Genomic DNA, 15,706 nt, shown 5'->3' on the forward strand with positions numbered 1-15,706 from the left:
ACCAGAGAAAGGCTGTACCTTCTTCCGCTGGAGTCAAAGGCCAGACAGGTGATGCCAGCATTGCCAATAAATTCAGACACCCATCTTCCCGTTTCGAGGTCCCACACTTTCACTACCTGTATCAAAGTTGAAAGAAAGATGGCTTAGGGATAATGACCATCAAATGAAAGGAACTTTGCTTTTAGAAGTCTAGTGACGTAAATATCAAAGATGACGGTATAGGGGAGCAGGAGAGGACCAGGGATCCAGCCCCTAGCACCTGCATGGCAGCTCGTAGCCATCTGTAACTCCAGTTCTAGGGGACCCAGCACCCTCATCTGGCCTCTGCAGACAGTACAACAACACGTGTACAGGCAGGCCAAACACCCAAACACACTACGTAAAAATAAATAAATCTTAAAGATAAGCGTTTGCCTAGGAACTGTCTGTACTCACACACAAGCTGGCTTCCACGAACCTATCCATCAGCTTAGCACAGCCATAGGAAATTGCCATGGCCAGACAGATCTCTTTTTTTTTTTGGTTCTTTTTTTCGGAGCTGGGGACCGAACCCAGGGCCTTGCGCTTCCTAGGCAAGCGCTCTACCACTGAGCTAAATCCCCAACCCCCAGACAGATCTCTTAAACAACAGAAATGTTTTGTTTCACAGTCTGGAGGTTCAAAGTCCAGAATCAGGGTGTTGGTGGGTGTGACAGTGTTAAGCATCAACTTGACAAGATCTAGAATCCCCAGGGAGGGGCGTCTCAGCGAGGGCTTCTCTAGATCAGGCTGACCTTCGGGCAGCCTTGGCAGGGATTTTCTTAAGCTTGGGTGAACTGAGGTAGGAAGACCCATCCTCAGTGTGAGAGGCACAGTTCCTTAAATTAGTCCTGGAATGAGTGAGGAGCTAAGCTCATACTTCTGGGCTGTGGATGCAGAGTGACCTAGGGTCATGCTTCTGGGCCCTGGATGCAGTGTGACCTGAGCTCACACTTCTGGACCGTGGGTGCAGTGTGACCTGAACTCACACTTGCAGGCTGTGGGTGCAGTGTGACCTGAGCTCACACTTCTGGACCGTGGATGCCGTGTGACCTGAACTCACACTTGTGGGCTGTGGATGGAGCATGAGTGACCTCGGTTGATGTTTCTGGACTGTACATGCGTGATGCCCAGTTGTCTGCAGCTTCGGCCCTGTTGACTTCCTGGTGGCAGCAGTAGACTGTAACTTGGAACATGAACTCAAATAAACCCTTGGGCCCAGCAGTTTCATTGGATATTTGATTGACGCGGTGGCGATGGGATTCATTTCCTGTGCTGTCTACAGTTCCACTCCTATGACCTTCCTCAGCACAGTTGATTTCCTTCCTGCAATGACTCTATTTCATGCCCAACCCGTGAGCAGCCTTTGAATGAGAATCCTCCGCCAGGAATCCAATATCCTCTGTCTTAATGGCTGAAGTCAGTTACCAACCACCCCGGGGAGGGTTTCTCAGCCTGCTCTCAAGGTCTTCTGAGCAGACGGTAGAGTAGTGTTTCAACCAGTTAATGAGAAGTATTTGCTGTACGACACACGAGATAATCACAAGAATATAATACTCTCAGAACGATGTTCCTTCCATAGAGCTCATACTGAGAGCCGCTGGAGAGACGCCAGGCACGTCCACTTGACTCTAAGCAAAGATTGTCCAAACAGTACAGGGTCATTAACAGAGCAGAACTGAACGTCCACCCCACTGTTGATTTCTAGGAACAGAACACACTGCTCAGCTTTAATGGGAAGATGGAGAGGCCAGGCTACCTCACGGACACGTCAATGCTAAGGACCGGACACTTACAGAGGCTTCGCAGCAGCTGACCACATGCCTGAAGGCTGGGTTGTACCTGCAGCACACCACGGGCTCTTGGTGGGAACGCAGCAGGTGGGGCTCTGGGACAGATCTAGTTCAGGAAAAACAGAGACAACAGACACTTGTGACTGCTTGCTAGGAGACCCAGGAGGGGGGCTATCTGCTGTTCTGCTACACAGTGACCAGCAGGAAAGAAAGGCTTTGGATCCACACGATGGATCTAGGACCCTGGGAAATTTGCCTAACTGCTTAAAATCCCACCCTCTAATCTGCGATATGGGGGTAGTGATTCCTTTTACAGGGTTGTAACAGGGCTGGCTGGCTGGTTTTTATGTCAGGTTGACACAGGCTACAGTCACCAGAGAGGTGGGAGAGTCAATTGAGAAAACGCCCCTGTAAGATCTGGTTATAGGCAAGCCTGTTGGGCATTGATGAGGGAGGACCCAGCCTACAGCAGGCGGTGCCATGCCTGGGCTGGTAGTCCTGGGTGCTATAAAAAAAGCAGGTTGAGTACGCCGTGTGGAGCAAGCCAGTTACCAACACCCCTGCATGGCCTCTGCAGCAGCTCCTGCCTCCAGGTTCCTGCCCTGTTTGGGTTCCTATCCTGATTCCTTCAATGATGAACAGTGCTGTGGATGCACAAGCCAAATAAACCCTTCCCTTACCCAACTTGCTTCAGCTGTGGCATTTCATCATAGCCATAGACATGGGGATTAAATAGGAAAAGCTATGTGGGCATCTTCTCAGAATAGTACACGTGATTGACACATAAGACACGCTCAGAACACACGTGACTGGCGCGTGATGAGGTGTAATGACTACTAAAGAGGGAAGCAGAGAGCATGCACCTCCAATTGATTGATTGATTGATTGATTGATTGAGACAGGTTCTCCTGTAGCTCAGGCTGTCCTCAAACTCGAGATCCTTCTGAGATTCCGTCTCCTGAGCAATATTGGGATCACGGGTGTGTACCACCACAAGCGGCCATGCATCGCCTTGTAAGGGCAGAGGAGTGTGATTGGATGGTTCATAGAATGATCTAGAGCGATGAGAATTCAGATCTCCTCCCAAGCTAACGTAAACAAATGAGTACACTATGAATCTTTCTGCCCCAAAGGCATCACTTCTCAGTGACTGCAGGGGTGAGGGCAGTAGGCCCTGGGCTGTGGCTCCCAGGGGCACCCAGGTGCAAAGGGCACGTCAGAGCGATCGGACTGAGTCGTACTCTGCCTCTGGGAAGCCAGCACTCAACAGCCACTTGAGCCCGTTGGCCTCATTTCCTCATCTGCAAAATACAACCCCTTGTGGGGATGTGAGGAATAATTAGGAGGAAATGCACATAAATGTCTGCATGTGGTGGACATAATACTGAGCATTAATTCCACGTGTGCTCTCCCTGCCACCTCCCTCTTCATTGTTCATTGTTCTGCAGTGAATCCTCAGGCTTGGCCTCCCACAGATCTGCAGCCTCAGTTCTGCAAGAACGAGCAGCGTGTCCCTGGGTGTGAGGAGGTAATGTTGGGTCTGGGGCAGGCAGGAGGAAGCAGGAAGTCCTAAGAAAGGAGGAACCAAGGGAAAGAAGAAATAACTCTGGGTTTGGCTGCCAGTCTGATCCTTTCCCCCAGATGCTGGGGGAGGAGTTAGGCTTTGCAAATGAGGGCCCAGGTAACTCTGGGTTGCACAGCTCCCGAGTGACAGCAGGGATGGGGTGGGCTAGGACAGGAGACAGGATCTGGCACCTAATTGTTAGCACTAGAGATTGAGAGTGTGTTTGCCATGAGGCAGAATTTCCAGTCACTGCGTTCCAAAAGGAATCAATCAAGTGAGCTGTTTGTTCTACACAACTCCATCATGCAGAACAAACAGGAGTTTGATTGGCAGAAGCTTCCAGTTCCAGCGGGCTGCTTTGGCATCCTGAGTGAAGCACTCAAGCTCTCTGAGGAGCCTGGCTACACCAGTCATTCCATTGCGCCTCTATTTGAGTTTTCCGAGCCGTTCTAGCTGGCCGCATGGCTTCACCGAGATTAGAAAGGGAGTGGGTGGCTAAGACCAAGGTCACACCCGAGGCTGTGAAATGTGCTTGTTTTTCCGGTGAAGTTAATTTTAAAGATATTTGTAATTATGTGTAAGCGCGTATCTGCGTGTGGGCTCAGGCACGTGCGTATAGCTGACTGTAAGGGCCAGAGGTGTCAGGCCTTCTAGAAGTACAGTCACAGGCAGTTGTGAGCTGCCCGATGTCCGAGAAACTGAGCTGGAGCCTCTGCAAGAGCAGGAAGTTCTCTTGCCCACTGAGCCATCCCCAGGTCCCTTGAAATGGACTCCTGACACGCAGTTTGACCTCTGAGTACAGCAGATGAATTAAGAAATGCCCGCCTGTGCTTACATTCACAAATCAAGAGCAGGCATGGGAGGACAGAGGGCTTAGGAAGCCAGTCACCCTTTTGAAAAAGTACCTGAGACCCTCAGGCTATGACGGCCACTCTAAGGATTTTCTGCATCCTTGTCTTGGACCGTGTATGCTGGTTAACATTGGGAGAAGCTGTGGTGGGGGGAGGAATGTATGTTGTGTAGCCAGGAGGAATAACAGGGGATAAAGAGTGGTCCACACGAGGCTGGGAGATGGTTAAGAGCACTGGTTGTTCTTCCAGAGGTCCTGGGTTTGATTCCCAGTATCCACATTAAAAAAAAAAAAAAAAGAAAGAAAGAAAGAAAGAAATTTAAAAAAAAACAAAAAACAAAAAACAAAAATGGGCCACACTGGTACCAGGCTGGCTGTAATGAGGGCCATGCTTTTGGATTGCAGAGAGCCTAACAGTTCTTAAAGCATATGCCAAGCCCCCCAACTCTCAAACTAGCAGGGCAGGGGAGAATTCCTTTCCCACAGAAGGGTGAGGCTTATTCCATTGCCTTTGGGTCTTTAGGCTGTGGGGAAGGGCACCAGAAGGACATGTCCTTTTGTCTGATATTTGCTTCTTTCTTTCTTTCTTTCTTTCTTTCTTTCTTTCTTTCTTTCTTTCTTCCTTCCTTCCTTCCTTCCTTCCTTCCTTCCTTCCTTCCTTTCTTTCTTTCTTTCTTTCTTTCTTTCTTTCTCTCTTTCTCTCTTTCTCTCTCTTTCTCTCTTTCTCTCTTTCTTTCTGTGTTTACTTAATGTGCATGACTGTTTGGTCACATGTATGTATGGGTACCGCATGGGCACCTCATGCCTGGAGAAGTCAGAGAGTGCATGGGATCCCCTGGAACTGGGTTTATGGATAGGTGTGAGCTGCCAAGGAGAATATGGGTGCCAGAAACTGAACCTGATTCCCCCTCCCCCATGTGGGCAGGAAGCGCTCTTAATTGTTGAATCCTCCCTCCCCACCCTTAGGGTTTGTTTGTTTGTTGGATCTTTTTTCTTAAGCTATATTCTGACTATGGTTCCTCCTGCCCCTGCTCTTCTCAGGTCCTCCCCACCACCCCATCCACCCAAATTCACGCTCTCCTCTGCTCTTTCATTAGAAAACAAACTGGCATCTAAAAAAAAATAAACAAGCTTAAATAAGACAAAAGCAAAGCTAAACAAACTCTAGTAGGATGAAAACAAATGAACAATGAACAAATAAGAAGTCAAAGAAAAAGCACAAGAAGAACATAAAAGTGCAGAGACACGCTCATTGACACACATAGACACAGAGATACACACATATTGACACATATAGACACAGAGACACACTCATTAGCACATACAGATGCAGACACATACATTGACACATATAGACACAGAGACACACTCATTGGCATATATAGATGCAGAGGCTCACACACTGGCACATATAGACAGAGATGCACGTTGGCACATATAGAAATCCCCTAAAAGCTCAAAACACTCCATGAGATGAGACCCATGCCCAACACTGCTTGGTTGCCAACAAACTGAGGCTAGATAGGCCAAGGACCCAGGGGAAACCAAATACTACCACCCTACCTCAGGAAGACAGCAGCAGAACGCCTCCTAACGGCACTCTGCTGTACTATATATTCTCTAGTGTATGAGCAAGCCCAGCACCTTGCTCAGCCACCATCAGAGAAGCTTCCTCCTGCAGTGGATGGGAACAAGCACAGAGGCCCACAGCTGGACCTTGGAGCGCTCCCAGTGGGATATCTCCATCCACCTCCACTCGCACTCAGGGAATCCTGCAGAGCGGGAGGTAGAAAGATTTTAAGAGCCAGAGGGGACGGAGAACACCAGAGGCACGAGGCCTTCTACACACAGCAGGACCGGTGCCGTGTGAACTCAGGGCGACCGTGGCAGCATGCACAGAGACTGCAGTCCCAGAGCTGAGAGTGCAGGTGGATACAAGCTCTCATCCCTAACCCAGACGCTATCTCCAGCTGATGACCACTCCCAAACGAAACTTTCCTTTCCTCTAATGGAGTCTTACTTGGCATAGGAACCACTCGTAAGGCCAGACCCCATACCCAGCAGCACATGACCAACACAAAACTCAGTGGCATCCGAGGTTTGTTGTCTCATAATGCTTCTGGGCTTTTGTTTGATAGTTTCCAATTTTAGAGTTTTAGATTTCTGTGAGGGCCAATTTGTGTGTCTCTACATCTCTACGTTCCTTGTGTCTTTTTTCCTTCTTGCTTTGCTTTTTCATGTAAGGTTCCCTCTCCTTTTTGATTCATTTAAGCAGGCAGGTGGGTGCAGAAAAAAGCCAGAAGCCTTCCCAGGAAGGATGTCTTGTTTTTGCCCCTGGCTCCCATGCACCTTGGCAATCCACCCTCATCTAATGGATTCCTACTTATGCATCTGTAAAGGGTTGACCTAGGCAACCTCTGCACACCTGATGTTACTGTAAGACTGGAAAGCCTCGGTTCAGGAAGGCCAGAGATAGCCAAGGGGCCTGGTGTGCAGAGTCCTCTCCAGCCCAGGGAGGGCAGAGGTGGAAGAAAAGGCAACTGGCCACTCTATTCTTTGCCAAAAAGGCAATGGTACTATAGCTGGGGCTTGGGGTAGAGTATGGGGGTGTCAAGGAAACTAGAATGTGTGTAGAATTGGGGAGACGCCGCTCCCAAGGCATTATAGCCTCAGGTACCAGGGAAGAGAATCTACTCAGGGGTCCCCATCACTTTGGAATGTGCTGCCTGCATGGCTAGCTTGCTTTATGGATGGGGGATGGGGTGTGACTTGGTTAGGGTTCCATTGCTGTGAAGGGACAATGTGACCAAGCCAACTCTTACAGAAAACATTTAATTGGAGCTAGCTTACAGGTTAGGGGTTTGGTTCTCTATCATCAAGGCGGGAAGCATGGGAGCATCCAGGCAGGCATGGTGCAGGAGGAGCTCAGAGTTCTACATCTTGATTTGAAGGCAGCCAGGAGATGTCTTCCATAAGTGACCAGGAGACTAGCTCACTGGGCGTAGCTTGAGTTTATCCCACTTCCTCCAACAAGGCCACACCTCCTAATAGGTCCACTCCGAGTGAGTCAACCATTCAAGCACATGGTTCTAGAGGGGCCAAACCTGTTCAAACCACCACAGGGGTTCTGAGGCATGGGGAGTGGCAGAGGCAACAGCACTGTAGGAACGCCAGACTCCCCTCACCCCAGATCTCCTGTTCAGCTTCTGCCTTTGGATCTGGACTCTGCTCCGGATCCACACACATGATGACATATGGATCCAGATATAATGAATTATGTACTATAGGATTAAGGCTGGTGGGTGGGACAGGCACGAAAGGAAGTCACTTCTAGATAGTACAGGTTGCTCTGTTGCCACTAGAGGAAGCGTGGAGAGAGACTCATCAAATATAAGCTGCAGTTTCAGAGCCTGTGACCTGAGCGTTGACTAGAATATTGACCGCACCACCGGGACCCTCTAGAACCCTCTAGAACACCGTACATGCAAAGCTCAGATGACAGACAGTCTCCTACCCCGCTTTTAGGTGAAAGAGAGCCAGGGTACCCGTGGCCACACACAGGGCTCTAGGTCTGGGGAGATACAGACAGGCTGTGAGTTCTCCCTTGATGCCACTGGCTTTGGAAGAGACTGTACAGCAGCAGCTGTGGGTCTCCAGATCCCAGATCTGTGGAGAAAATGGGGGAAAGTAATAGGTTTTTATTTGGTTCTTCTTTCTTTAGGTGGGCTCTCCCTATGTGGCCCAGGCTGGCTGCAGACTCTAAAGCCTATGTGTGCCACACACTCTGTAGTAATACGGTTTGCACATTTGCTATATGCCTACAGTTGTTTGTTGTGGGATCAGGCTTGACCTGACTGAATTTAAACTCTAGCCCATGTCCACCCCCACTTACAGTCAAAATGCTGAAAGAGTGTGAAGGGTGACCAAAGAGAGGGGATGATTGTGACCACAAGTCTCTATCCATCCCACAAGGAAGTAACCAGTCACCTCATTCTCCATGGATCCAGCTTCCGCAGCTCGGATCTGGTTTGGGATAATAATCAACCTTAATAATCAAACCTGTTTCCAATTTTTAATACAAGACCACCAACCCTGTCACGAGGCAGATACTTGGAAGTCACATGGAATGGCCTCCTATGTGGCTGTTGTCCGAGGACATGTCAGACCAGAGAGTCTATCTACCTGGTTTGGAATCCAAGTAGTTCCACCTGGGTAGCCTAACATTGCTTCCCCTCAGTACTGTCTGTAATGTAGAGGACACATACACACGGACACTCAGACAAACGCATACATATATATGCACACAGGTATACACACATATGTACACATTACACAGAGACACACAGATGTAAACACACACACATTCACACACACTGCACACATCTAAATTCACCTCGGCCAGGACGTGGCAGTTCTATTCCACCTGGAGGAGGCACCTTTCCCTCTGACGGAGTTGCATAGAGAATTTTAGAAAATTGATTATAGACAACGCTTAGAGAAGTGGCTAAAATATAATAATGGGTCAACATGACTGCAGTGATCTTGCTGTCAATCACTTGTTAGGCTTGTAAACCACGCCTTGGCTCTGGCATTCTTTTGTAGACTGTGAGCTGGTGGGGGCTTAGAGCAAGAGAGGAGCAGCTGGAGCCAGAGGGGAGGGGTTGGTGAGGGTGGGAGGGGGAATGTCGGGGGTACAGGTGGCGCACACCTGTAATCCCAGCACTGGGGAGGCAGAGGCAGGGGGATCTCTGAGTTTGAGGCCAGCTTAGTCTACAGAGTGAGTTCCAGGACAGCCAGGGCTACACAGAGAAACCCTGTCTCAAAAACAAACAAACAAACAAGCAAACAAAAACCCAGAAAACAAAACAAACCAACCAAACTAAATAATAAAATAAAGGAGAGAAGAGCAGGCTGGGCCAAGCACAAAATGAGGACGTCCACGACCATCAGAGAGACAGTGGCTGCGCTTTGAATCGACACACACCCACCATTGTGTCCACCATTGTGTCAGCTACCTTGAGTCCTGGTTTCCTTCACTTTTTGTTGTGGGTGGATTGCTACCCTCCTTTCAAATGGTGAATAGCCCCAGTTCCTCAGGAAGGGGCTCAATCTGGAAACGGGGTTGTTGAGATTAAGTAGTGAGGGTGAATGAGGTCCTCAGGGAATAGGCTAGACTCTGATCCAACACAGTGAGTAGCTTTGCAAGCAGAGGAGAGTTAGAAGGAGACAGTGGGAAGATGCACACGTCCATGGTGGCAGAGATCAGGACAGAGCATATCCAACCAAAGAATACCAGACTACTACAAGGCAGGCCTGGGGCCTGGGTCCACCCCACTTTCACAGCCCTCCAAAGACCCCACGCCACCTGACAGTTTGAGCTTCTAGCCTTGGGACTATAAGCCAGTGCATTTCTGTTATTTAACTCACTCTGTCTCTTCTGGCACTTTGTTACTGCAGCCAATGTGAGTTAACTCCCCCTCCCCCCCCCCTCCCCTCCCCTCCTCTTTAAAATTAATTTATTTATTCTATATAAGTACATTGTAGCTGTCTTCAGACACACCAGAAGAGGGCACCAGATCTCATTACAGATGGTTGTGAGCCACCATGTGGCTGTTGGGATTTGAACCCAGGACCTCTGGAAGAGCAGTCGGTGCTCTTAACCGCTGAGCCATCTCTCCAGATCAAGGGAGTCAGCTTTCTATCACTATTGTGGGTACTTTCAAAACTAGAGAGAGCAAAGGTCCATTTTGACTCACAGTTACGGGGAGTCCAACATAAAGTCTTGGTGGCCTTGCTGCCTTTAGGCAAGCAGCCCCTCATGGCAGAGGCATGAGTGAGGGGGAAGGGCACACAGAACTGCTCACCCTATGGCCAGGTAGCAAAAAGCAAGAAGGGGGACAAGGTCTCGCTGCTTCCCTCCAGATCATGCTCCTAACAACCTGAAGAGGCATTGGATCCCACTTCGTAGAGGTTCCTCCACTTCCTGATAGTTCTGCACTGGTGACAAAGCCTCTAACACTCAAGGTCATTGAACCAAACAATAGCACAGCCTCGCACACCATTGTTCTCTTAGGCCAGCTCTGTGAGGTAGGTGTTATCCATTGACTCCAAATGATGTTCTGAATTTACAGGCTAAGGAAACAGGAGAGTGAGCTTGCAACCCTGGGCGGGGCTTTGTCTTCTTGACCCAGAGGCCAAGTGCCACCCCTTTGAAGACTCCGCCCCTTGACTAACCCCGCCCCCATACACACACTCTAAACTTTTGAGTTTATATCTGCCTATTTTCCCTTTGTTCTCTGAGCGCTAGCAAACTGGCTAGGAAAGTTTCAGCTCATCCCTGTATCTGTGTGGATCTGTGCCCGTTATGAAGTCAGCATGGCCAACCAATATTGAATCCCTGTCGGAAGCGCAGACCCGAGGGCTGCTTGCCATTTTTCTCAGGTATTAATCTGTTGGAGCACACCCATTTTACTGGAAAGAAAGGTAACCCACACCGCCATCCTCAGCTCCCCTGCTGTGGGTATTGATTTCTCCTCACTGATTTCTTCTCACTCCCTGACATGAGGTGCTGTGATTGGAGCGTATGCGCCAAAATTTCTGTGGCAAACTCAATCCCTAAATTCATGTTTTTTTTTTTTTTTTTTTTTTGTTCTTTTTTCGGAGCTGGGGACCGAACCCAGGGCCTTGCGCTTCCTAGGTAAGCGCTCTACCGCTGAGCTAAATCCCCAGCCCCCTAAATTCATATGTTAATGGTATCTAAAGGTAGGCAATCAGGATTTGATGAATGAGGATGGGACTCCAGGAAAGACGGGGGGGGGGGGCTTAGTGGTAGACTCTTTGCCTGGTGTGGTGGTTTGAGTAGGGATGGCCCCCACAGACTCTCAGGTTTGAATGCTTTGACACTGTCAGGAGGTGTGGCTTTGGAGGAAGTACGTCACTGTGGGGGTGGGCTTTGAAGTCTTCTGTGCTGAAGCTGTGCCCAGTATGGTACACAGTGCCCTTCTGCTGCCTGTGGATCAAGATGTAGACCTCTCAACTCTTTTTTTTTTTTTTTTTTTTTTTTGTTTTTTTTTTTGGGGTTGGGGACCGAACCCAGGGCCTTGAGCTTCCTAGGCAAGGGCTCTACCACTGAGCTAAATCCCCAACCCCGACCTCTCAACTCTTTATCCAACACAGTGTCTGCCTGCAGGCTGCCATGGTTCCCACCATGATGATAATGGACTGAACCTCTGAAACTGTAAGCCAGCCCCAAACTAAATGTTTTCCTTTATGAGAGTTGTCATGGTCATATTGTCTCTTTATAGCACTAAAACCCTAAGACACCTAGCATGTGCAAGATCATGGGCTCTACCTTGGGCAGCTAAGACTGTTATTGAAAAACAAAGAGACAGGGCTAAGCTACCACATTTGCTTTGCCTCATACAACGACATAGCAAGAAGACCCCCAATTAGGTGCCAGTGTCATGTTTCTGGATTTCCTAGCCTTAGAACCATGAAATAAACAAGCCTGATCTCTTTTGTAAATTGGTTTGTCTCAGTTATTTTGTTATAGCACCAAAGAATGGAACAATAAATACATAAGATTCCAGAGAGGAAACACAGGAAATTCTGGAGTCTGGGAAAAAGCCATCTCAGGCGGGATGAGTCAGTGCTGAAGATCCATGAAGGGAAGGTAGGCAGACACTTGTTACATAGAAGTTTAGACCGAGTTATCAAATTAACAACAAATCGGCCAACTAAAAATAGCTTCTGCAAACGCAGACGACATGATGTAGGGGCTCACCAGGTTAATATTACCAAGGACCGGAAGTAAGAGGCTTGAGCAGGGAAGCCCATTTTTGAACCCTGCTCCTCACCAGTTTATTTCTGTCTTTATTTCTGTGTTCATCCAGCCTGCCCTTAAAACCACTGTGTGTTGAACCGAGTGTGCACGCACTGCCTTTAACAAGGACAATTCCTCTACAAGGTGGGTCTTTCTCCCATCTTGGGCCGGTGTCAACCACTAAAGAGCGAAGTCAGTTTCGAAGGACTGAGTTATTCACCCCAAGTCACCTGGCTTGTGGTGGTGTCCAGAGCTGTCATCCTCTCCCTAATCCGAACGTCCTCATCCATTTGCAGAGCTGTTGCCGGGAAGAGGGTACCTACGGCATGTGGCACTTCCTGTTCACCCGCCATGGCTGTGAAGTTTGCTCTGACTATGAGAAGAGGTGACTGGAGTTGGAACAGGCAGCAGTGCCCTCTTCATCTGCCTCTTGGCACTGGGGAGGATGGAGCCCCTAACTGGAGAGACTCCGGCCCCTGGGTGGGAGCCCTCACTCACAGAACCATGGTGCCGGGTTAAAACAGACAGAAGTAATCCCATTGTCTTAACCTAGAGAAAGCACGGAGTGTGTCTGAGAGAGGTGCCCATGTTATGCTAGCTAGCACGCCATGCTGCCTTCCTCCTTAGACGAAATAAGTTTCCCTGAATTCTAATTCCGGTTGACGAACGATAGCCCCGTTTGTGGTTTGTGGCATTGCGTTTATAGAGAATCCTGAGTGAAAAAGTCAATCTGAATCCGTCACTCTACTCCCCGTTAGAGACTGCCAGAAGCCAGCAGCCTCCCGGATTATCCCTATGTCCCTGTGATTTGGAAGAGTGAAATATTTGGGCTGAAAAGCAATTCAAAGAATGAAGACGCTCTGCTCAGGCAGGATAGACACTGAGCCCCTAGGCTCCTGGTTCATTAGCTGTTGTTTGATAGGACTAGTACGGTCTGAAATAACATCCACACCATATTTCCGAGATGGGGTTTCAATATATCTTAAATACACATCGGGAAGCTACTCAACATGCCTGAATCATCACCGGCGAGATGCTAATCTTGTAATCACGAGTTGAGATTGGAAGAAAACGGAGAGGCGATGGGGAAAGAAAATAGGATGAAGGCATGTCCCCACATACAGAATTATGATTATCTGAGAGCCGCAAGATTCGAAGGGAAAAAAAAAAAGCTCATTAAAAACTTGGAGCCCTCTGCACGGTGACTTTGGATGAAGCCTTCAGATGAATTTGATTTTCAAAATAAATCAAACTGTGGAGTTCATAAATCTCATCATTTTAATCAAGTTCGCCCGGAGGACTGAATTGCTTGCGTTTGGGCCCCGGTTCTATTGCTGGCTGTTCTCTCCTCACCTTGTATAGATTCGCTTCCAACCTCACTCGCGGGGCGGGGCCCTGCAGCCATCTTGGAACCACAGAGAGGAAGCTTCCGCACATCCCAGGCTGGGCACACGGTCTTCGGCACACTTTCTCCCTCCTCGGCTCACTGGTCTGCCATCTTACCCAGTCCAGAGTTTAAGATTCTACCTAAATGCTAACGAAGCCTGATTTTATAACCCGGGCCGTTGCCACCCACCCTCCACCCCGCCCTGCAAATCCGGGTTGACTCTGTCCCAGACCCGCAGCTTCGCTTCTGGTCTTCCACCCTCATTTGCCATCTCCCCCGTCGGCCTAGATTCCAAATCTTGGTGTCACCCTTGAATCTTCCTTTGCCTTAAAAACTGCTTTATGGAACTATAACTCGTGCATCACAAAATTCACATTTTTAACGCGTTCATCTCAGAGGCCTTCAGCAGGCGGTGGAGTCACGCGACCTACTATCAGGGCACCCTTGTCTGCTCCTTCACGAAGCCCGTGCCCATCGTCGGCCATTCTGTATTCTGTCCACACTTCAGTCCCTGGTTAAAACACCTCCTGTCGCTTGGTGTCTTCTGGGTGTTTTGTACAAATATTCACCTCGTATCACGCCTCTAAGGTCAGCTCATGTTAGAATGCAGATGGATGCTTTATTCTTTTGCCCCCAACACACTACATTTTTATTTTATGTTCCCGGTTTACAAGTTGCTGGGCATTTGAGTTGCATCTACCTGTAGTAAATGGCACTGTTATACACATCGACAAGTACATTTTCGAGAATTGCATGCTCTTAGTTTTCTTGACCCTATCCCTGGGGGTGGAAACCCCGGGTCATATATTAACAATTTACCACTCGAGGGCTGACAAAATTATTTTTTTGAATGGCATTTTTTTTGTACCAATATATAGATATTCCAGTGTCTTCTCATTTTTAACAGCATCTGCTAATCTCTCCCCCTTCCCGCATCCTCATGAAGGTGTCGTTGTATTTTATTGTCGTTTGGGTTTAATTTCCCCATGACCGTGGTGCTGAGCACTGCATGCCTTGATTGGCCATTTTCGAAAAAGTGTCAAAAATGCTCACGTCTTTGCCCCATGTTTCAGTTGGCTATCGTGGTTTTTTATTACTAAGCAGTGAAAGTTACGGTCTAGATGCGAGTTCCTTATTAGGCATATGGTTTGGATATCCCATTACGTAAGTTGTCTATTCCTTATTTTAATGATGCTCCATGAAGCACAGATGTTTCTAATTTTGACAAAGCCTCGTTTATTTTCTTTTGTTTCTTGAACTTTTGATGTCATTTCTTAGAAACTAATGCCTAGCCCAAGGCCATGGAGCTCCCCCTCCCTTTCCCTCTTTGTCTCTCTCCTCTCTCCCTCTTTCTCTCTCTCCTCCCCCTCTCCCTCCTCTCCCTCTCTGTCTCTGTCTTTCTCTGTCTGTCTGTCTGTCTGTCTCCTTTCCCTCTTTGTCTTTCTCTGACTCTCTCTCCCTCTCTGTCTCCCCGTTTCTCTGTCTCTCTGTCTCTGTCTCTTTCTCTTTCTCCCCTCTCCCTCTCTGTCTCTCTCTGTCTTTCTCTTTCTTTCTCCATTTTCCCCCCTCTCTTCCTCTCTCTCTTTTCTTTTTCTTTCCTTTTTTTGAGACAGGATCTCCCACCTCCTACTAATTTATTTCAAGTTCCTACCCTGTGGCCACCAACAGCCCAGCAAAGCAGGCAGCTGGGTCGCCCCGTCTAGTCGCATCCTCTGAAGCGGGTGTAATGGCGGAGAAGGGAGCTAGTCAGACGGCTTTTGCATAAAACAGCACACTGCAGAGGTTCTAGGCCAAGCAAGCACTGGACAGGGACAGGATGTTCAGTATATGAAGGAAACAAAGCCAGACTGTGATGTCATTGCCTCTCTCTAGGTCAGAAATGCTTAGGTTCTGAGGCTCATGGGTACCATTTCAGGAAGGCACGTGTCCAGCGTGTATTGCGGAATAGGAGCTAGCCACTGGTGGCAGGGGGCAGAATTCCCGGCTCCATCCCTCTGTCTCCCAGATACGTGGAGAAATGTTTGGGACAGGGACTACCAGGACAGTGTGCAGGCAAAGACACACCTGCTGGAAGGGCTACATACCACACCAAGAGCCGGCATGGAGAGTTCCAAAACCATCACCTGCTCGTGCACATGGGTACAGAGACTCAGACATACATCTACAAGCATCCACCAGCACACAAACACACACATACATTACACAAACACACATATACATGCATGCACATATACACACATATGCGCACATACACAAACACACACAGACACAT

The 15,706-nt window shown here is 48.6% G+C and overlaps 1 protein-coding gene across 1 annotated transcript in view; it reads right to left on the reverse strand.

The window, feature by feature from the left end:
- LOC116885856 (WD repeat-containing protein on Y chromosome-like) overlaps positions 1-15,706 on the reverse strand; it is a 50,082-nt gene that overhangs the window by 31,919 nt on the left and 2,457 nt on the right. Inside the window, exons 3-5 of the mRNA XM_032887189.1 lie at positions 7,740-7,891; positions 1,815-1,917; positions 19-116 (exon numbers count right to left, since the gene is read on the reverse strand). Coding sequence (XP_032743080.1) covers positions 19-116; positions 1,815-1,917; positions 7,740-7,891 — 353 coding nt within the window. The remainder of the gene's footprint in view (positions 1-18; positions 117-1,814; positions 1,918-7,739; positions 7,892-15,706) is intronic.

Source organism: Rattus rattus, chromosome 16, assembly GCF_011064425.1.
Source record: "Rattus rattus isolate New Zealand chromosome 16, Rrattus_CSIRO_v1, whole genome shotgun sequence".
Lineage (NCBI taxonomy): Eukaryota > Metazoa > Chordata > Mammalia > Rodentia > Muridae > Rattus > Rattus rattus.